Raw genomic sequence first — 21,647 nt, 5'->3', positions numbered from 1 at the left:
TGTGTTGTGGGTTTTTGTTGTTTTTTTGTTTTTTGTTTTTTTTTTTTTTAATTAAACAAGAAAGCAAAACGTAGCAGGCAACATGCACAACTATGCTACTTATATCACAACTTCATAAACAGGCAATAAAACACAAAAGCTCACCACCCCCCAGAGAACCTCCTGTACAGAAAGCACTCTTAAGGTTCACTCCTACAGTGCAGTTAAGTAGAAGATTTCAGAAAAAGGATGCACAAAAAACATTTAGCAGACTTAACAATTTGATTAAACAAGAGTCCTACGAGTTTAACAAAGTTCAACAGCATACGCATAACATTTACAACAAGAAAGAAGAAAGGCACCTGGAGACATCTGACACTGGGCATGCTCTGCAGGCATCTCAGTGCGCACATGCTCTCTACCAGGTTGGAGCAGCCTAGCCACAAAGACCTTGGCACAGAACACTGCAGGGTGACAAAAAGGAAGGAAGAGAAGAAGCAGTTAGATGCCACAACGAATCACTCAACGCAGGCAACTCATTAGTACGTTCACATGGGTACTTATCTACAGCATTTCTACGTTCATCGCAAGGTTAGTGGCCAAGGGTAAAATAACAACTGAAGATCCTTTTCAGGAAATAAGCCATCCCTCTGCCCTGGCAAGGATAACGAGCTGATTTGCCTCACCTGCAGCTGCGTGGCTGCGGTGCCCAGTGCCCACTGAGCTCCCTCCCAGCAGTGCCCCAGCTGCAGCAGCTCAGCGGCGCGGGGCAAACCCCTGCTCAGGGCTGGGACTGCCAGGCACTGCTGGCTTCTGCCTCCCCACCCCCAAGAGGAGCACAGGAGCCCTTCATTAAGCGGCAGCTCTTCAGAACGCAGCCCTGGGGAGCTGGTGATGAAGGTCTGGCACCCCACTTTCCCCACTTGTGCTTATTTGCTCTGACAGCAAAGCCCGTATTAACTTGTGAGGTTACAGCCTAGGTGTGGGACACCGACACAACCAAAGATAGTAATTTTGTTAAAAGAGCAGCTAACTAAGTTCAGGCTGCCAGACCAAACTGTGCTTAGTCAACATGCACGGTATCCTGATTAAATGGGTCAGTGGGGGAAGAGCTGGTGTTATCAGTTAAAGGTATCCTGTCAGCCAAATTACAGCCCAGCGGTATTTATGGCTCATCTCACTGCCCGAGCTGGGAAGAGCCATGCTTAATTAACCACTCAGTGCCACACTGCTGACGCTGGAAGCTGGGGAAAGTTTGCAAACATGCTTCTGTGAAGCTGGAGAAATTCAATGCAGACAGACTCTCTCCAGACCTTTTATAGCCCCGTGGTATTATTTCACAGCTCCTTGTAAGGATACAATAGTACACTACACAACCATCAGACAAAGTTAGAGAAAAGGATTCAATTACTATCAAGCAGTCACAGGCCCAGCCCTGAAGCCTGCCTTCCTGTAATTTTCACGTGGGCTTCCAAATTAGTTGTAACAAATACCAAATCATTAAAAAGAAAAGCCACAGATGAAGGTGAGAGCAGAAAACCTGCAGATGAAGGCTCAAGGAGAGTGTTTAATAAGTAATGAGGGGAAGGAGGGAACCCAGAGCAGCTGAGGAGGGCAAAACCTTTTTGCAAATTTTACTTCATATATTACAAATAAAGCACAAGAAAGCCTATGATTTTCACTTCTGTGCTAAAGAGAAATGAAAGCAAAACCAGGACAAGATGATCCCAGCAGCACCAAAACCCACTTGATTTCTCCCCTCCAGTCCTATGTAGGAAGGGTGCAACTCCAAATGGAAGTTCTGCACTATGCACATGGAATGAGATGTGGAGGTCTTACAGACAGAGGTAACAATAAAATTAATGCTTTTTTGTATTTTCTTTCCTTCAATATCAAATAGATCCTTTTTATGTTCTTAAAAGATTATTTAAAACTTAAGGAAATGCGATTTTCCATTCAGCTACCAATTAACTCAGTATCTACAGCTACTTGACATGACATATCCTCACACAAACACTTGGAATTCAGTCCCCAGAACAGCTGTAGACAATCAGGGCAACTGATATCAGGGCAACTACCTGAATTTCAACAAGACAGCAAGAAAAGATTTCTGTTGCCCAAGCAGGTTGTGGATGCCCCATCCCCGCAGGCATTCAGGGCCAGGCTGGATGTGGCTCTGGGCAGCCTGGGCTGCTGGTTGGTGACCTGCACACAGCAGGGGGTTGGAACTGATGAGCACTGTGGTCCTTTTCAGCCACAGGCCACCCACAGCTCTGCCTTAAAAATGAAGTACTTAGGCTGCATCTGTTTTTAGGAATGGCTCTCACTAAATGAGCTCAGTATGAGGAACTGAAGAGCAACGTGGGTAACCTGAAAATAACTTTTTAATTTACTTCAAAACACATTAGACAAAGAAGCCATTTCCACACCAAGTCTAAGCCACACCAAAAACCTCTCCACAGCATTACGAAACCCTGAATAAAAGGATTTATAAAGAACACTGGACACTTCAGTGTAGCAATGATATTGCACAATGCTACAAATTAAATACTGCATTCTACTTCACATTAAAACAGCAATGTGCAAATATTTGCGGGCTTCCCTGATGTGTTATTTTCTTGACCCTGTCTGCATCAGCGCCGTCAGTCATAAATATGAGCACAGCACTGTATGAAGACTTTTACTTTTTGAGTAACACCCACCTGAGCTTCTGCCCTCACTTTCCACTTGCCTTGCAGCAGGTTCCCAGCGAGCTGCAGCGCTATAAATAAAGACTGGGAACGAGAAAAGGAAGAGAAAACTGCATGACTAAGTCCTTGCACAAGGCTCTGGTTCCAGAGAGGCTGGCTCCTGCCCCAGCACATCCCAGACAAAAAGTGGGGGGAAAAACATCTTCTGATATATTGAATTGTAATAACTTTTAGGATAAAGGGTTAAAAACAACCTCTCAGCCCTGAGCAACATGAGGTTTTGTTCACATGGGACCTCCCGTATGTGCAAAGCACTGTTTGCTTAAAGCACTGTAACATGTCCACAACATCTTTATTTCAGTGCCTCTACAATTTACATTTACTTCCCAACTGAAACATTTGTGATTTCTTTCTTATATTATTCTGTAGTGCTCACCAAGTTAACTCAAGAAACACATTTGGACTTGAGCTTGTGCTCCCAATGGAACTAACACACATTTTCAGTCTGGTGATGGCAATGCTGCAGTGTCATCGTTAAGGCAGCATTAATTACTAACCCTTATTACCACAACTTCTATAAAGTACAGGAATTGTGACCTCGACATTTTTCACCAAAATCACATTCTATTTATTTATAGAGAGGTAACTTGAGGAATCTCCATTTAGCGTGCTAGGTGCACAGCACGGGGAGTCTGTTCTTAATGCAAAGCCAGCCCTGCACCTGCAATGCTTCTGGGCAGGTCAAAAAAGGTTGGAGGGAGTTACTTCCTAATTACAAACAGAAATACAGAAAATGCACTTGGCAAGAAGCGTAGCTAGCCAATGAATTCACTCCTCCTGCAATGACTTACTGATCACACAGTTGACTACAAAATCAAAATTGCTTGTAAGCTCCTAACAAACCATCCGGGCTCCCACATTCTGAAGTGCTTTTCCCATCTTCCTCATGAAAACCAACCAGCTCCTCAGTGCTTCAGCTCTTGTTCTGCATTTCCACAGAGCGAAGATTCAGACTGGGAAGGCCAGGTACAGCCAACAAACCTCAATCTTCCCCCTGAGTTCTCTTTTAGGTGTTTAGTTGTAAGAGACTCACATGCTATTCAAGATTTTCAATTTACAGTGCAGTTTACTTTTTCTTTAGGCCTGGACCAACAGAACTGATGTCTCTTTCTTTCCATTAGTGATTAATATTGATAAACCCATAGGGTAACAGCTGGTACTTGAAAAGCTCTGTCTGGGAACGACACACCCACTGGCATCCCGTGTTGAGTGCCGCTGAAGGGGGATTCTGACACACAAACTTTGACTTTCAGATGGGATGACTACAGAAGTTTAATGCTCCCAAGGCAAATTTAATATCAAGCCCAGAACCTTCTCAAAAAATCAACATGAACCCCAATAAGAGAAAAAACAGAAAGCAGTTAACACCATTCAAAGGCCTTCAGTATTATTTTACACTCAGCAGGGTACAGTTGGCAACCACCCCATCCCTTTTGCTAGCTGGGACGTCATCTAGATCTTACCTGGTGGCTTTACCTGAAGTGATCATTCAGAACACTGATAAGCAAAACAGTGCTGAACCAACTGGACGTTGGAACAAGTACCCTGAGTATTCACAAGTGGAAAAGTAGAAGTGTCAACGTATATTCGTAATTGTGATTAATTAATTGGAAGCAAAGTGTGTGGGCATGCACATAACACAAAGAAGCACGTTCCACAAGTGACAGCCTGGCTTGGCACAGTCGTACATTCACTACGTTGCACATTTTGGCACACTCGGTATTTTTGCTGAGGTCCTCTAAACCAAAGAAAATTTGTCAGACCAATAGCAAGACTTTGCACTCTTCCTATTTTCATTTCAAAACCAAGTTGTCCCTTGAGAGGTGTGGTGTATTCACATGCGTCACACAGGTATGGACCGGTGCCATCACATCACTACCTTTCCACATACAAAATGCAATCTCACATCCAGTCTTGAGCGGCTGTTTGGAAGGCTGAGCACCACCCCCACAACGCCCAGAGTGCAACTCCTGTGCTCAGCTGCTCTGCTTCAAGAACAGCCACACTCCCAGGTCAAGCAGGCGGTCTCCGAGCAAGAGATCTGGCTTACTCTCGCTTTGCTGTGTTTGGAAGAGCTGTGAAAGAGTAGCAAACTCATTTGAACTTGTAAAACATTTTTGACTTTTCCTTTCCAATTAAAATAATAGGAAACCAATAGCTGAGTCACACCTCCATCAGAAAAACCTATTCAGATAAACGACTGCCATTCCAAAAATATTATAGCTCAGCCTCCCAGCTGTCATTCAAGACCTGCACGTAAGATTCTCGCATTTGGGGAGAACACTAAGTGAGAACTCAGGAAGCTCAAAGCAAGACAAATGAGAATTTATCTGAAAAATTGTTTTCCATTACCACGCAGTTCTTCTACATAGGGCAATGAATTCACAGAAGCGTGATCAACAATGCAGTCCCGCTCTGCTCCTGAAGATCAAAGTATGCGTTCGCTACAACAGAACAAATGCTACAAAAGGAACAGGGGTTCAGTGGAGAAAAGATTAAATGCATTTTCTTTGAATACAGCAACAACCTTACTCCATTATAATTCATTCGTCAGGATAATACTCGTGAAATGCAGCATCTCGTTTTTGGGAGGACATGGAAGACTACAAAGAAAATCCCAGTACATTTACAGCATAGTTATTCTCCAGCGTTAACTGAAATCACTCCAAACCTTCTGAAATACAGTATTTAGGTCAATCTTTACGTCCTTCATACACAACATCCCAGCTCCAGCAGTTTCAAAAGCTCAGAATTCCAACAGTCCTTGCTGCACTCGCACATCCCACGTTACTCAGAGGCCCCCTCAGAAGAAAACTGGCTTTCCTTCCCTTATGCTGAAGGAGCAGAGGTGTTACAGGCCTTCATACAGCAGTACACCTGCTAACAGTAAATCAGAACCGGAGGAAAAAAACAGCTGTAGAGACCTGGTGCTGCCAACTGGAATAGTAAAACTTACAGTGAGTAAGTCAAACACTTCAAAAAATCTAGATGAAGCTTATTAAGACTATAAGAGCTGGCTCTGACTCTTTTCTGTATTAAGTTATGAAGGATAAGGACTAATGCAATCTAACAAAAATTAACCTGATTTAAAAAATCAGATATGGACAAAGCAGTGTGCACTTCAACTTGGAAGAGTTGAAGTACACATGAAATCCAACCTCAGTGTGTTATAAAATGCTACAGACACGGTCAGTGTTTGTGTTCCTCATGCTGCAGGGGAGTATTTCAGCAGCCTTTGAAGCTGACTTGCACTTTACTCTTAAAAATGTAGGATTCAAAACCTGGACAAGAACTAAGCCTGCAATGTGCATACACTTACATCTGTGCTCAGCTTAGCTTTCTGAATGCCTCTGACAGGACTGTTCCACGTTTCAAGCAGTTCAGCAATTCGTACAGTATTGAATACCAGCACACAGGGGATCTTAATCAGCAGGAATACACATTACAGCTTCTCCTTCCCTCCCCCCAGCGCGTGTTAAATTATTTTCTCATTGCAGTTCTCATCATTAGAGATGTCAAGATCAGTCCTGTCTCCCAATTCTCTCATTTTAGAAAAGGGCACACTCAGGGCAGCAAACGCTCCAGGAGATTCTATTGCAGTGCAGCTCCAAAGTGAGGGATGGCCTGATGGAGTAGGAGAGACTGCAAGAAATGTGTCAGACTAAGGATTAACCTTCAGAATGGGTGGGATTTTTCAGACTGCACTAAAAAGCATGCCCAGGACTTCTTCACCCTAACCTAATCACTCAAGTATTCAAAAACTCAAGCATGGAAACAACAGTATCCCATGCACAAGCAATTCATTATGTATGTGTTCATCAACTAAATGCAAGTAAGATTTTTGCAGAAAATACCATACCAGCAAATGAAAGACACAGCTAAAATAATACAAGGTATCAGCTGCACCTATGAGAGTTTCTTCTATGATACATTAAATATTGAGGCCTCAACATCTGTTTGAATAGCTGTCTACAGAGGAGAGCACTCAAGCAGCTTAGCGTAATTGCTATTAATATCAAAAGGAATTGAGGCGTACCTGCTTCACACTAGCTTTAGAAATGAGTTGACAAGTTCATTAAAGCACTAACTCACAACAGAGCCGGGCCTTAGGAGAGGGGCTCACCTTCCCACTGGACATTCAAGGCACATAACATTCTTCTCTATCAGCCAGGGATCTGACTTTTCCTCCTAACACACACAGATACCTCCCAAACTTATCTGAGACACCATACTGCAGCCTTTTACAGTCATTTCAAAGTCTCAGAGCAACAGGACTCAAAACACACCCACAGTGCTACTCTGAAACAAACCTGCTGCAGCTCTGCAGCACCTCCTCAGCACCGCTGTGAGAACCATCACTAACAGAACCTGAAATCTCCCTAAGGATTTAAAATGCTGGTTCCAAGCGCTGCCCTGAACAGCAGGACAAAGCCACTGCAATTTATAACACAAACGAGTGGAGAAGTTCTCTACAGTTCCGATGAACTCACGAGAAAATACAGCCAGAAATCAGAGCAGACAGCCATTAGTTTCTGAACTCAACAGAAGAGTTTCAAGTCATTGATAAGGCTGCCTCCACCTTCCAGATGCAAGACCTGGCACATGTTTCCTTAGTGCCCCTTTGTCTGTAGGTACTGCTGTCTAGCTCTGCAGATGGCACATCTATCCTAGGCCTTGCCTTCAGAGATCAGCAGCATCCTAACAAAGCACAGCTGTCTCCCCTGAAAACACTCCTCACTCCAATCTCACACCGGCAGCTTGGGGCGTTCTGCAATCTGAGGGACATCAAGCAGTTAAAGCAGGTACTGAATTTGCGGACAAACTCATCTAAGCAGAAGCAGCAGGATATAGTACAGGGTGACTGCTTACCTGAAACTTTGTTTCTGCGCTTCAGATCCACCAATCCAGAATGAAAGGGGATTCGAATGGGCTTTCCTTCTTTTCTGTTAAAAGAGAGCAGCCAATCATCTTCAGCTTGGTGTATCTACTCCTTGCTTGAATGAAATCCCAATTAAGCACTGCTAGCACTGTTAGACAGGGCCAATACACCTTACCAGTAACACCTGCGTTAGTGGGGACATCGGATTGGTGGATCTAAGACAAAGAAATGGACTCACAGACAACAAATTGCTCTTTCCCATGTTCTAAATGAATGAATCCTAAACAAATTGTTTTGGGACAACAGCTCACTTTGCAAAGATCAAGGAAGATGAGAAGAAACTGCGCTGCCTACGGTGGAGTGACCACTACAGCTTCATCCACCAGCATACAGCTGACCACCACGCTGTGTGCACTGCCAGGCTGGGAGTTCATGGCTTTGCAAAACACTGCAGTAGCTCTCCTCACCTTTCCACAAACAAGCTCCAAAGCATTTCATTGCCACGTTTGTTTGAGTTTTGTTTTTTTTCCTTTTCCAGACTCAAAATGATCCAGCTTTCCTCATGCACCAGCAGCACAAATGGAGCCATCCATCCGCATGAGAGCACTCAGTACTGCTGCACCTCCAGAAAAACCCAGAGATGGGAGAGAGCAAAACAAGGCGCGCTATTCCTGACCGAGAGGAAGGGCACCCCTCCCAGAGCAAGATGGTAAAGGACTTCGTCCAGAACCTCCAGCAGCATGCTTACAGTAGGAGACCAAGCCTTTGAAGTAGCTTTAACTGTAACCTAAGAGAAAACCGAGCCTGTGGAAGTTCCAACTGCAGATGTAACAGAATAATGAAAGCCTACTCTGAGCAGACCAGGCCGTGTGACTCCTAGCCAGACCTTTCTGCAAGTCTGAGACAGCCGACAGAATGATTTCCTCTAACCCCAGCCAGAAACAGCAGAAGCATTTTCTAGAACACAGCGCTGCACTGCCCACAGAGCAGCTAGCTAGCACCATCTCTCACAAGGACCTTTCCAACCCAATCCTGGTACACCAGGAAAGGAGCATCTCCAGCGTGGGATGATGTTTTGCTTTTCGACCCTTTGTAAAGCAGGCATCAACCACAGGGCAACATACATTTTAAAGGTGAAGCGGGGCTGTAAGTCTAATACCACATCCAATACATGAACCTCAATGCTGCCAAGTAAAGCAATAAGATGTCACGGCATATGACTCAGAACTTTAAGAGTACAATATAGCTCAGCCAGCTATCAAAATTATATAAATGTACTGATTTGCTAAATCAAAACAGAGCCAGCGGGATGTCAGCAGCAGAGGCACAAAGGCACGAATGTGAGTGTGACAGCACAGGTCTGATTTTTCTCTTGGAAGCTCCTCTCCATGGAGGAGCGATGGAGACAACATGAATATCGAGTTTCCCTGGCAGGTCCTTTGGTGCCAAGACAGAATTGCTTCAAAGATCTCCTATCAAATACAAGCTGTAATTGGAGCTTAAGTTTTGCAAACAGATTCTGAGTATAGGCTTTCCAAGAGCTTTTGTCTGAAATGCTTCAATTGGTGTGACTTAAAAAGACAGAAGATTTAAACAGCGTATCAGTGTGCAAGCCGTCCTGAGTACACACACCTCCCCAGGGGGCACACAGTGCAGGCTGTACACGGCTTCTGTGCCTAAATTCCACACTGTGGAGCCCCTCAGCAGCACAAAACAGAATGCAGCCAGGCCACACCATGCACGGCTGGCTGCCTCAGGCAGGCCGGTGAAGGAAACAAACTTTGCCATGCTGTATGGCCAAGAGTTGATCCCAAAAGCTTTTTACACAGAAATCACACTGGTTCCCCCTATTCCTAGCAAGCAGGTATTTATCTACATCTTAGAAATCTGTCTGCATTTGTATAGGAGTGGGCCCAGGATGTGGAACTACTCTGTGCTTACCTCTAAACACTCTGCAGTTGCAGGTTACAAGCACAGGGATGCAATTCCTACAGGGCCCTGTTTCAGCAAAGCAATGAAGAAACATCACACCTCCCTCAAACACTCCCATTGTCAAGTTTGCCTGTTTGAGAAAGGAATTAATTTCCCAAAAGGAGACTCCCTTTTTTTATTATTAAAGCACAAAAGGTATTGCAATAATTCTGCATTATTTGGTCTCGGTCATGCACCACTTACAGTGGGAAATGCATGGAAGTAGCACAGGAAAATGAAGCAGGCTGTCAGATGTAACCCCAATGAACTCATAAATACACCAAGAAACTGGAGAAGGGAGGGATTTTCCAGAAAAACTGGATTTGCTGTGAATAATGAAGTACTATCAGTACCATGGAAATCAAGCTGTGAAATCAGATTATGTAATAAACAGTAGCATTAGTATAAAGAAAACATCACCAGAGAAAAAAAGCTAGAATGTAAGTACTGTTATTAATCAGCATTAGTTTAAACAACTCAGTACATATCCTCGTTTCCCTTCCATTTCTTCTCTCCCTTGCAATAACAGCAGCTCGTTGCAGAGCAGCCCTCTTACGGCCGTGGTCCCTCATTCTCTCCCACACGCCATTCCTGTCTTACTGCACATTTGCTGCACCATCCATTTCATATGAAGCCCATCTCGCTTTTCACCCTGCTGCACAAGCACTCAAAGCAGCACAGGAAGATGAAACTGAAAATGCCAAAGCAAGAGTGACCTCTAAACTGCACAGCAGTAAAACGTAACGCATCAAAAGCCATACATCAAGTTGATTTAACAAGCAGCGAAGGTGCTTTAGCAAACACACACAAAATGAAAAGGTACATCCATCCTTCAGAGAACATCCCCTGGCCTCTCTCAGGGTAAAGCTTGGAAGAAGACAGCTCTGTTTCTTTTGCTGAGATGCTGGTGATCCAAATTCTTGACATCCAACAACTCTCCCCAAGGGACAGACAGACACAGCCAGCACGGCCTGAAACCACCAACGCCATCCATGCACCCTGTCAGTTCCTACAGGAGCACCCAGGAGCAGGTCAGAGGGCTGGGCTGGTGTGCCTGCCCGTGGGTCCGACCCCATGCCACACTGCCAGTAGCACACTGGGTTTTTCTCAGCGTGATTCAGGGCCTGTGCAATTTCAGCTCAGTGCCCTGGAGCTCCCTGGGGATGCTCACAAGGGCTGGAGGTCACACGTGCTTCTCAGGCACCAAGGCAACTCTGGCTGCTGCTCTTCATGTGCTCAGCACTGTTGCAGAGGCTGGCAAATCGAGTCATGTTAGATAATTTAACTGAAATGAGGCAAAAATAATCCCAAATGAGATTTAAAAAGCCTTTGGTGAAATGCCAGCATTGAGCTTCCTGAAAAAATTGCAAGCTTCCCTTGGAAAGAATTTAAAGATACTTAGGTTCAGAATTTTCCCCACAAATGGAGCATCTGCAGTCCTCCTCCATCTGAACAGACCAGTAGCTGCTGCCATCCAAAGCAGAACTCCAGCTGGCTTTTCTCACCCCTTACCTGCCCTGAGCATCTCTGTGCTCACCACCGCCCTTCTTCCCTTGGAAATCAGTTCCCCACTCAGCCTATTGTTCCACCAAGCCCTTCCCAAAAGGTACAGCTTTCCTCACGTCTCTGGCTACTTCCCTCATTTCACCATAGCTCTGCTGGCTTTAAATTCAGTTACCCAGCTCTAATTCATTTTCTTAAGCTCTTCCTTCCCATTTTCTGTACTGCTGCCAAAGTCACAGTAATCTATTCACTTTACATTTTCATTCCTCCTCTTACGGGCACTATGAAATGTGACTGTCAGTCTAATGACCTCTGCAGCAGATCTTACATCTGCTGCCCCAAAGGCTCTTCTGTGCCTCCCGAGCAGCCAGCAGGCAACCTCACCACGTCAGACACCTGCCCTCACCATTTCCCTTTCTGCCCCTAACTGATGAAGCAGCCCAGCATGCTGCTGGCTGCACACTCACATGTCTGACACGCAGCTCAGAACACTGCTCATTTAGCTAATAAATAAAGAGAACTGTAAAGCACAGCCTGCTGTCCTAGCAAAGCACAGTAACTAGTTAATACACAGGTCTCCAAAGGTCCTGCTGGCTCTCCATCTACTCCCAGGCTTTGACTAAGAGCAAAACAGCGACACTGGAGCCAGAACAGTGCCTCCTTTGTTCCAGATGCAAATACGATCATCGCCCAGTCCATCACTATCTCTATCACCACAAGAGTAAACCCTCTGAAGGATTCCTCTGAAACATTTGGAAAAAATTGAACAAAATGCAACTGCTTGCTTGGCATGCACTGATTGAGACAGGGAGGGAAGAAACAAGGCAGAACATTACAGGCCTATTGAGATACATCCAGCTGTTGTACGTGAGTTTCCAAATGGAATGCTCAGGTTTGTTTTGCACAGTAAAGCTTCACACCGTTTGGGTGCATGCCACCTCCAGCTGCAGTGACCCAGGGAACTCAAGGTAGCACCAGCACGATCTACACAAGTTGCTGCTGGCAATACAGCGGTCTCACAGTGGTCCTGTGAGAAATGCTCTGTTCTGAGATGTTACCTTGTGAATTTGAAGACCTGCAGCTCCCATCAAGACTCTGCCAGGAGAAACTGAAAGACTTTTGGTAACATATTGAATTATAGTTCTTCATTTATTATTTACAGAGGCACTTAAACACTGGACAGCAATGAGAGAGACATTCTAGACAACAAGGGTGCCACATGAAGAAGAATATTTTCCATGTAGGTAAGTTTGAGATACAAATTCCAATAACACGTAAACAAGCACACATTGGTGGTTCTGCTGAGCACAGCCCTCCTTCCCAGCGCCCCTCCACGCCCCCCACATGGAGCAGTGGTGTGCAGAGCTCCAACCACCAGCCCTGCAGCAGGAGGTGAGCGCTGGCAGCACAGCACAGCACAGCACAGCACAGCACAGCACAGCGCATCGAGGGCACAGCGGGAAGAGCTGATGGCAGCTCAGTGAGTGGGAGCACTCCAGTAACCATGTCCCGGGGTGCCCAGCAGGCACTGGGAGAAAAGGATACTTTTTATTTGTGATCCAGATGTTACGATGAGGGCAGTTCCACCCGTGCCTGTGTCACTTTTTAACCTGTACCGGATGTGTTTTCCACACCTCTACGTTCTTGTACAATCGCATTTAACGCAAACTAAGAAACTAACTATCCCCTGACTTAAAGCCTGAGGGGGAAACAAAAGCGTGGCTTAGTGCAGCTTTCAGAGGGAAGGAGAACCACAAGGCTTTTAGCAGGTATTCAAGGCAAAAGCGTGTAATGGGTTTGATGCAACTGAACTCAGATTTTATAAACAGCTCAGGATGCGTTGGTTAAAAAAAAAAACAAACACATTTCACAAATCATTTGTTGTCAGTATTTCACCTTCAGAAAGTTTGATCCTTTAGAAGAGCAAAAGGGTTCCTGTTATCTGATTTCACGGACAAAACCAAAACCTTGTAAAGAAAGAGCCCTCTGCATCATTTTGGCAAGCCCTCCATCTGTTCTGGATTACCTCCTTACTCCTCATTGCCAATCCTTCACCCGCTCACAGCATCCAATGGACACAGCGCTCCCCGGGCCCAGCTGCAGCCCTGCATCCCCCCAGTGCCAGCACAGGCCTGTGGGCCAAATACCATCCCGTGTACAACTGAAAGCCACGGAAAGTCCTCACCAAATCACCTGCTCATCACTGTTAAAAGGCTAACAACATGATTTCCACAGCTAGAACTTAATAGCTAAAGCCTCCAGCTGTCCTAAGACGGCGACTCCAGAACACTAGCTAGAACTCCATACAGCAAATAGAAGTCACTCTGAAACCTTAAAATATTTCTCTTAGATTTCAGCTTTAAAAATAGACCAGTATTATTTCTATGACTGATTTTTCTTTAAATAAGCATAAATGACCCAGCCAGTGCAGGAGAAGTTGAGGGCTAGAACACCCTGTACTCTGCCTTAATGCAACACGTTGACACGTTATCTCATGTTTATCAGCCACTCAGAACTGCTCTGTATTTGCTGCTCAGAACTCCTGCATCATCCATCTGCAGCTGCAGTACTGGGGAGTCAGCTCTGGCATTGGAAGGCAGTGAGCAAGCACCCAAAGTGCTGCAAATACGGCCTCCTGGATCAGCAGGAGGCTACAACTTCTCGCCTGCAGTAAGCAAGCACCCGTTCTTTCTGACAATAACACTCTCGAACAGAGGAGCATCCATCAGGTCCTGCACCTCCAGATCATTTCTGGCTTTGCAATGTTTACTGCTGCTATTATCAACTGATACAAGAGTGCATAAAACACTGTAACTGCTGACTGAAAGCTCTGTCAATACAACTTCTACTTCTGCTCTGTTTGTTTCAGCAAACCTTCCAGAGAATCTCATCTGCCACAACAGCAGAGCACAGAACCTTTGTGCCAGGGCTCCATTTCAATGGGCTTTTGGTGACTCCAGCGAAACATTTCTGCTCAGACACAAGTGGTTCTCTGCAAGCCTTTGCCAGGATCAAAACTAAACTACCAACTAAACTTTATGGAATATCAATTTCTATTGGGAACTACAGAATTAATCGTTCATTTTACTAAAATTTTATATTAACTTGCTTTAAAAAAGGAAACAATTTGTTTCCTAAGTCTCCTAAGAATTGAAAATTTTAATATCCATACATATTTGCCTTTCCCTTAGCACATTTCCAAGATGCAGCTGTAACGAGGGGACAGAGCTGCTATCAGAAATTACATTTGCTTCTGCCCGTTGGCAATTTGGCCAAAACCAGGGAAGACATCTCAAAAGGGAGAGTTGTAACAAAGGGCAAGCAAGAAACCTGAGTGAGGCCACCATCCCTCCCAGCCCCATTGGAGCAGCTCACACGCCCCAAGGCCAGGCGGTATTTGCAACCCACTGGCACAGTTAGGAAAGCACTGCTGGGATCCAGTTGGCTGTGTTGGAAATGCAGAAGGCAGCTTTCTGCAGGGAGCTGCTGCTGGAAGACACAGCTGCACCGCAGCCGCTCCGATGTCGCTGACAATGAGAGGGAGCTCCCCAGATCCACTGGGACAGTAGGATCACTGAGATGGCCTTCAAGCTGCTGGCCTCACCGACGGGCAGCGAGCACCGAAATGCCATCGGGCCGTTTCCTTTTGGCCTTCCATCTGTGCTTACACACAGCAGGCAACACCAGAGGGAAGCTGGCGTTTTCCACAGCTGCCGTGTGCGAGGGCGCTAAGCTAGCTAAAAAACCCCAACCATCCGGTGCCTACAAAGCGCCCAGCTCCCCCTCACAGCGCAGCAACAGCCCATTTCGGGTTCTTTTACCACCCAACTCCATTGCATCGTGCTGAATTCCGTATACAGCAGCAAATACCGCGTACGGCGATACAAAATAGAACCGTCGCAGTACCGGTGATTCTCACTCTTGCTCTCAGCTCCCGGCGCCGCTCCCCCCCAGCGGTGGCGATGCGGGTCCTTCCCGCCGGGCCGCGGTTCGGCCGCTCCCTGCAGGGCTGGCGGAAGGGCCGCTCCCCCCGGGCCCGGAGTTCCGGACCGGAGCCGCGCACCGGGTACAGGCAGCCGGCCTCCAGCCCCCCCATTCACACAGCGATCATTTGGATGCGCGGTTTGGTTTTTTTGATTTTTGCTTTTTGTTGTTTTTTTTTCGTTAGTTTCTCCATTTCTTGAATTAGCTGTTTGCTTTATTTTTTTTTTTTTTTTTTTTGCTTCTTTTTTTTTTAACGCTTTTTTCCTCAGCGGCCCCCCAAAGGAGGAAGGCGGCGGGAGGAGCGGCGCAGCGGCCGGGCCCGGCCCGCAGGAACCTCCAAGCAGCGCCGGGCCCATCGGGCCCACAGCGCGGCGCCGGGCCCAGCGGGAAGCTGCGGAGGGGGAGGGGCGGCCGTGACTCACCATCAGCTCGATAGTCTTGTCCTCGATCACCGAGTCGGGCTCCATAGCGGCGGCAGCTCCGCGCGGCGCCCGCCCGCCCCGCGCCCGCCAGGCCCCGCCGCCACTCGCTCGCCCGCCCCCCCGCTCGCGCGCGCGCACGCACGTACGTGACGTCACGACGCCCAGAAGAAAAGCGGCGCCCGCCGCCTCCCGCTCTCCTCGAAGCGGACCACAACTCCCGGCGGTCCCCGCGGCGCCGCGCTCTTATTGGTTGCGGCAGGCGCCCGGCGCGCTTTGCGGCCGCGCGGGGGTCGCCGGGAAGGCGCCGCGCCGCCTGACGGGCCACGCTCGGTAGCAGGCCGGGCCCCGGCGTGTGAGCGTTGTGGTGAGGGAAAATGGCGCCAGGCGGGAAACGGCGGGGCTGTGTGCAGCCTCGACCCGCAGTCAGCTCTCGCTGCGTTTCGCTTTTTGAGCCCGGTTTTCTCCTTAGCTTGGAGTTGGCCCCGCTTACTTTGGTCCTCCCTCAGAGGCGCTGAGGTGAAGCCCTGCGGCTTGGCGCGGGATGGCCCGGCCCACCTCCGGCTCCCGGCTTCCTCTGTGCCTGCCTGGCGCTGAGACCTGCCGGTGCCCCTCGCGCCCGCCAGCGGCTGCGCAGTGTTACAGGGACAGCACGGTCGAGCTGACGATGCGGCAGGCACTGAATGCGGTGGTAGGCGTTGAAGATTGGAAGCAAAAGTGTCATCTGCAAGGGTCTGGTGTAACAACGCAGCACTGCGATGCCATGCTTCTGACAGAAATGCGCAGGGTAGCTCTCCTGCTCAGCACGTTTTACCTGTTAAAACCTGAGCCAAGTGTTTAAAAACGTGGAGTAGAACAGATGGAAATGACACAAAGTCCTTTGTTATTGACAAGAAGCCTGCTTTGTGGTGCTTTTCTGTCAGCAGAAGTGTACTTTGTTTGTAACAATGCTATAAAGAATTCTTCCCATCAGAACTGTGTCCTTCTCACACAATTTAGAATCAGAATCACAAGGTTGGACCTGCAAGATCATCCAGTCCAACTGTCCTCTCATCACCACTGCTACCACAAGTACTAACCCAGATCTCACAGCTCCTCATCCAGATGCCTCTTGAACACTGCCAGGGACGGCGACTCCTCCAGCTCCCTGGGCAGCCATTCCAGTGCCTGACCACTCTGAGAGAAAAATTTTCCTGTGTCTCACCTAAACCTCCTCTGGTACAACTTGTGGCCATTTCCTTGGGTCCTGTTTGTTGCCTGGGAACACAACAATTTGAATGCAATTGGAGCCCAGCAGATCTCCCTGTCCACAAACCCCATCTCCCCCGTGCTGCCCAATACCCTGTGGAGGAAATGGGACTAATGTGCCCCAGAAGCTGCCGCATTTACACGGCTGCAGCCAAAACTTGCTCAGCACATCCATGGCTGTGTGCTTGCCCCAGTACCCTCACAGCCTCACACTGACCCCCATCCTCATCCCAACACTCTCCATCCCCATGGGTCCCAGTCCTGGGGACTGAGAGCTGGGCTGGATTCTTTCCACCTTCACACCACTGCCTACAACTAAGGACTTGCAGATGAAGTTGTTCCCTGGTTGCTATGCAGATCCCAATCTGCTCGCTCTCTTTGTTCACTCCAGGGACCAAACAAGCCAGCAGACTTGAAACATCAAAGCAAAAATTCAGTAGGTCTAATTCAAAATACACGCAGGGAAGAGCCTTGCTGGCCGGGACAATGCCATGTCACAGAGCCACCTACAAAGCACACTGTACACCTAGGCACTGCTGTATTGTTTCCTGAAAGTGCAAAGCATTGCTGAACATGTAAGAAAAGAAACAGGCAAACATTCCTGCAGGGGTTTGAAGGGAAGTAAATCCATGGCCTGGCAGCCTGAATAGCACTGCCATTAATGCATCTCAGTGACAGGCACTACAGGAGCACTTGCAGGACTCGAGCACTGCAGCAGAATGTTCCGTTGGAAGGAACCTGGACAAAAATCTGTAACTTGCTTAATCACTGGCAGAATAAAAAAGAAAAAAAAACGAAACAAGAAAGAAGTGTTGGCAGTAATTAAGGTAAGCGTTATAAAAATCAGATTTTGGGTTTTTGTGCTGGAAGGTTGAGACAACATGACATACAGCCTTATATTTGTAACTTAAAATTGTTTTGGAGGCAAGCTTCTCAAGACAAGGAGATTCCTCCAACCAGGGCCTAACGAGGTGGATGAAGAACCAAGGCTTTGATAAATTTAGTCCAAAATACAAAGAATACTCTGCCGAGTCACTTGGCTCTGGTGAATCACTGCAACAATTTGAAAAGCATGTTTGTTGGGTGTGTGCTCTAAATCGAGAACTCAGCTGCTGGATAGAGATGGCAGGCTGCTCAATGATCAGTAACGCACTGCAGCGCAGGGAAGCAAAGGCAGATACAATTCAAATGTCCCTGCTGGAGAACAATATTACTTCACTCACAGCTGGTAGGAGCAGGACACAAGCAAACCTTCTCCTTAGGGCAGAGACAAGCACACTCCAAGTATGAAAATGTTTCTTCCTCCTTCAAATAAATATTTTGTATCCAAAATGGATGACACAAGGCTTGACGTTTTATTATTAATTTTGATGAAGAGCTGGATGTGTAACAACTCCTTCACCTGCAGATGCAGTAACCGTGGTCAGCACAGAGCCCTGAGCTCAGGCTGCAGGAAGGGCCTGCACAGCAGAACCCTGCAGGGTTGGAGCAGCAAAATCTGCGTTGGCTGCTGGGCACAAGGACGCTGCACGTGGCTTTTGTCACAGGCAGCAGTGCTGCTCAATGGGCTTCCGGGTACCCACCTGCCCCAGACACAGGCTCAGCACTGTGCCTGCTCCTCCCGTGGCTTTGCTTGTTGAATACAGATGTGGAGATAACGGATGAGGGAAGGAAACGGAGATCAGGTGTGGGAAATGAGGCCGTGCCCAGCTGCAGTGCCCGGATCCCATGACTCATGGCTGGTTTGGGTGTGCTGGAGCAGCCCTGGGGTTGTGCCTCTGCTGCAACTGCATGGAACAGACAAGGGGCAGTGAGAATCGCCTCAAAGCTGGAGCAGAGATGACCTCATGCAGACCTGTGGTCAGCCCTCATCAAACCAGCAGGAAGGGCTGTGACCCAGCTGTCCCAGCAGCGTTGCTCTGCACCCTGCAGCGCTCAGGGATGCTCCCAGCTCCACTACAGTCAAAACCACACACCTTCTTCATTATTTTCTAACTCGGATGCCTGGAATATATTTGTTTTTACACCTCTGTAGACATGCTGTCACATCTTTCCAGACATGCCTTGATTTTCTCCACAGGAGGCAGTTCTAGCTCCTAGTAGGCACCTGGAAATGCAGAGGTGGGCCTAGAGGAGTGCCACCTCTGCACCCTATGGCTTTACCAAGGTCTCTGCAATCCCTGTGGGCTGTGGACAGCTGCCTAGGCTGCAAACAAAATCCACCCTGGTGTAATAAAATAAGAAGATTTAGTGGAGATAAGACATCGTCGTGGTGAAAGAGGGAAGAAAAGAGTGACGAGGAAGAGACAGGGCGTGTTGGCGTGTGACAAAACAGCAGTGACAACGAAGGCCAGGTGCAGGATTGAGGCATCCTTATGTCCCACCCTCCCAAAGCATGTTCCTGGCTTCCGAGCACACCTGGGCAGAGATGGACTCCAGTGCTCTCACCTGGAATGTCCCCTTGCTTTATCTCATGTGCAAAAGGTTGAAGTTGTACCTTCCCACGGCGAGTCGACAGCAGCTTGCTCAGGCCAATGGCACGCTTGGGGCACACCAAGGGAGACTGCTCCTCGTGAGAAGCAGCCACGTACAGGTCTGTGCCCAGCCCCACGCTGGGCTCCTACAGGCATCTCAGCTCAGCAACCTCAAAAGCCTTAAACAGATAAGAAAAGCCCTTCTATATACAGAGACAATCTCTAAGCAAACTTCTCCTTTCTTGCTTTCTGTCCTCCAGGTCACACGCTTCACAAAGAAAAGGCAGAACGGCAGCAGCAAAGCCTTCCACAAGGGCTGTAGCACCCGAAGGACAACAAAGCCATAGGCACAGTGGGAAGAAAGTGAGAGCATCACTCCCTGCCTGAGGACGGCCCCAGAGCACTGTGGCATGGGGCCACGTGGTTGTCACAGTGTGATGAGCCCCAGGAGCACAACTTGCAGGACCCACAGTTCCAGGCTGCCTATGGCCATTCAAAGCCGCCTGGTTTTCCTCAAGGACAGCATCCAGAGGATGGCTCTCCCTGCCCTGTTTTTCTGCCACTTTCCCTTTTCTGTTTTCCATTCTCCTTAATAGAAAAAGGACTTTCCACACACTTTTAGCTCTTAGGTGAGTTGCCTGCCTCCATGCCCTCCTGTGCACAAAGAATACATTCTTCTAACTTGAGTAAATCCAGCTCTTAGCACTCAGGGATACCCCATTAGGGGAAACCCAGAGGTCTGTGCTGAGCACATCCCTCCTGAACAGCCCTCCCCCAGCAGTGGGTACCACACAGGCATGGGACACCCATGAGCTTTTCTTATGGCCACCTGGGCTGAAAGCAGCTCCCCAAACACAGGCAAGAAACACAGAAGGATTCTGTGAGCCTGCATGTGGCCCCTGTGCCTGCTGCCCAGGGCTGTACAGCACTGTGCCCCTTTAAGCAGCAGCTGCTTGGGCATGCACATGGCTCAGGAGAACCCCAAAATCTTTGGAGGATTTTCCCCATGCCAACATGAGCGGCACAGCATGATGGAAACCAAAGGCCCTGTCCACCTCTCACTTGCAGTGCTGTGGCTTCACCCAGCAGCATTCCCAGCTCACAGCCTGGCTTTCACCTCCCTCCAAGATCTGAACCTGGACAGTCCCCGAGAACAGGATCAGGCCCAGAACTGGCTGCTGGTTTTTGGTGGCCCTGCACAACTAGGGTCTCTGTGGGCATCCTCACCATCACGAGCCCTAACACTCAGCCCTGCCCTACCTGCATGGAGCTGCCAGAGACTGGGCAGCATCTGTCAGCACCTGGGTGCTATCAGGTGTGCAGGGTGAGAGCAGCAGAGCAGTCCTGGGCACACAGCAAGGGCTGCAAAACAAGGAAACTCAGCGGCAGGGATCCTTTTGCTGGAGAATGCTGTAATTTTGTGCCAGTGCAGAAACTAGGGGGCCCAAGAAGTGAAGCAGCTTTAGCAGAGAAACCTGTCCTGATATTAAAAGAGAGAAACCATGGGTTGGAAACAGGTTTTTGCCCTGCAGCTTTAGAGGCAGTGGGGTTGAAAAGAATAATCCAACACTTACCAAAGAGTTCAGCAGCCCAGACTCAAAAACGGCATCCTTCAGGAGCTCTGCTCTCCAGGTCCTGGATTTCAGAGCTGCCACATCCACAGGGTGACCATGGCTGCTCCAGGAGCCAGCCTGCAGGCACAGCACCCCAGGAATCAAGATGAATCTTCCTCTATTTGGAGGATAGGCAAAGGGAAGTGGCCTGCAAAGAGGCACAGGAAGAAGGGCAAGGATCCAGCAGCACCTTCAGCATGGCAATGATCCACAGAGCAGGACAAGCTGTGCCACCACCCCCTGCAGCCCCTTCTCCTCCCATGCAAGGCAGCAGCCCTGCAGCAAGGAGAGGGGCTCATCCCTGCTGACCCCAGCTGCGGGTTAAGTCCACTCCAGCGTCCCACTGTTAGCGAGAGGCCAGCGTTTGTCCTTTGATTTATTTATGCACTGACAAAGATTCAGAAGTGTTGGAAGTGCAGTTTTTTTGCCACCGACTAAAAATAACTGAGCAAAATTCCAGAGCTGCCTTTCAGCGCCGCCGGCTGCGCTCAGCTTAGCAGGACAATGGCAGCTGTAGGCTGATGGTGACAACACACAGGCCGGGCTCCAGCACCCTGAATAACGAGTTCTAAAGGGCAAAATTTGGCTGTAATTACAGCTACGCAAAAAGCAGTGCTTAAAAAGACTATTATCCAAATACCTGAACATGCATTGCCAACTTAACACTGGAAAAGGCAATGCAATAAGGGGGATGCAATAAGACTTACTTTGCATAAAATACAAATTCAGGCAGCAAATCCAGAAAGGATCCCTTCCAGAAGGATGCTCGGTTAGCAGCCCGCAGGACAGCAGGGATGCTGGGAGCCACACTGCATGGCTTTTAAGCA

The 21,647-nt window shown here is 48.0% G+C and overlaps 1 protein-coding gene across 3 annotated transcripts in view; it reads right to left on the bottom strand.

Moving 5' to 3' along the window:
• FBXW11 (F-box and WD repeat domain containing 11) overlaps positions 1 to 15,575 on the bottom strand; it is a 65,339-nt gene extending 49,764 nt beyond the window's left edge. The window contains exons 1-3 of one of the 3 annotated variants that reach the window (XM_042826180.1): positions 15,489 to 15,575; positions 7,599 to 7,672; positions 342 to 443 (exon numbers count right to left, since the gene is read on the bottom strand). In XM_042826180.1, the coding sequence (XP_042682114.1) occupies positions 342 to 392 (51 nt within the window). In that variant the 5' untranslated portion in view covers positions 393 to 443; positions 7,599 to 7,672; positions 15,489 to 15,575. The remainder of the gene's footprint in view (positions 1 to 341; positions 444 to 7,598; positions 7,673 to 15,488) is intronic. The other 2 variants (XM_042826182.1, XM_042826181.1) reach the window with 2 other exon arrangements.
• Between the last annotated feature and the right edge of the window lie 6,072 nt (positions 15,576 to 21,647).

The sequence above is a fragment of the Centrocercus urophasianus genome, unplaced genomic scaffold (assembly GCF_019232065.1).
Source record: "Centrocercus urophasianus isolate 14NV4802_14NV808 unplaced genomic scaffold, USGS_Curo_1.0 seq_26, whole genome shotgun sequence".
In the NCBI taxonomy this organism is placed as follows: domain Eukaryota; kingdom Metazoa; phylum Chordata; class Aves; order Galliformes; family Phasianidae; genus Centrocercus; species Centrocercus urophasianus.
Note: the sequence above shows the minus strand (reverse complement) of the source record. Positions and strands in the feature narration are given on the sequence as shown.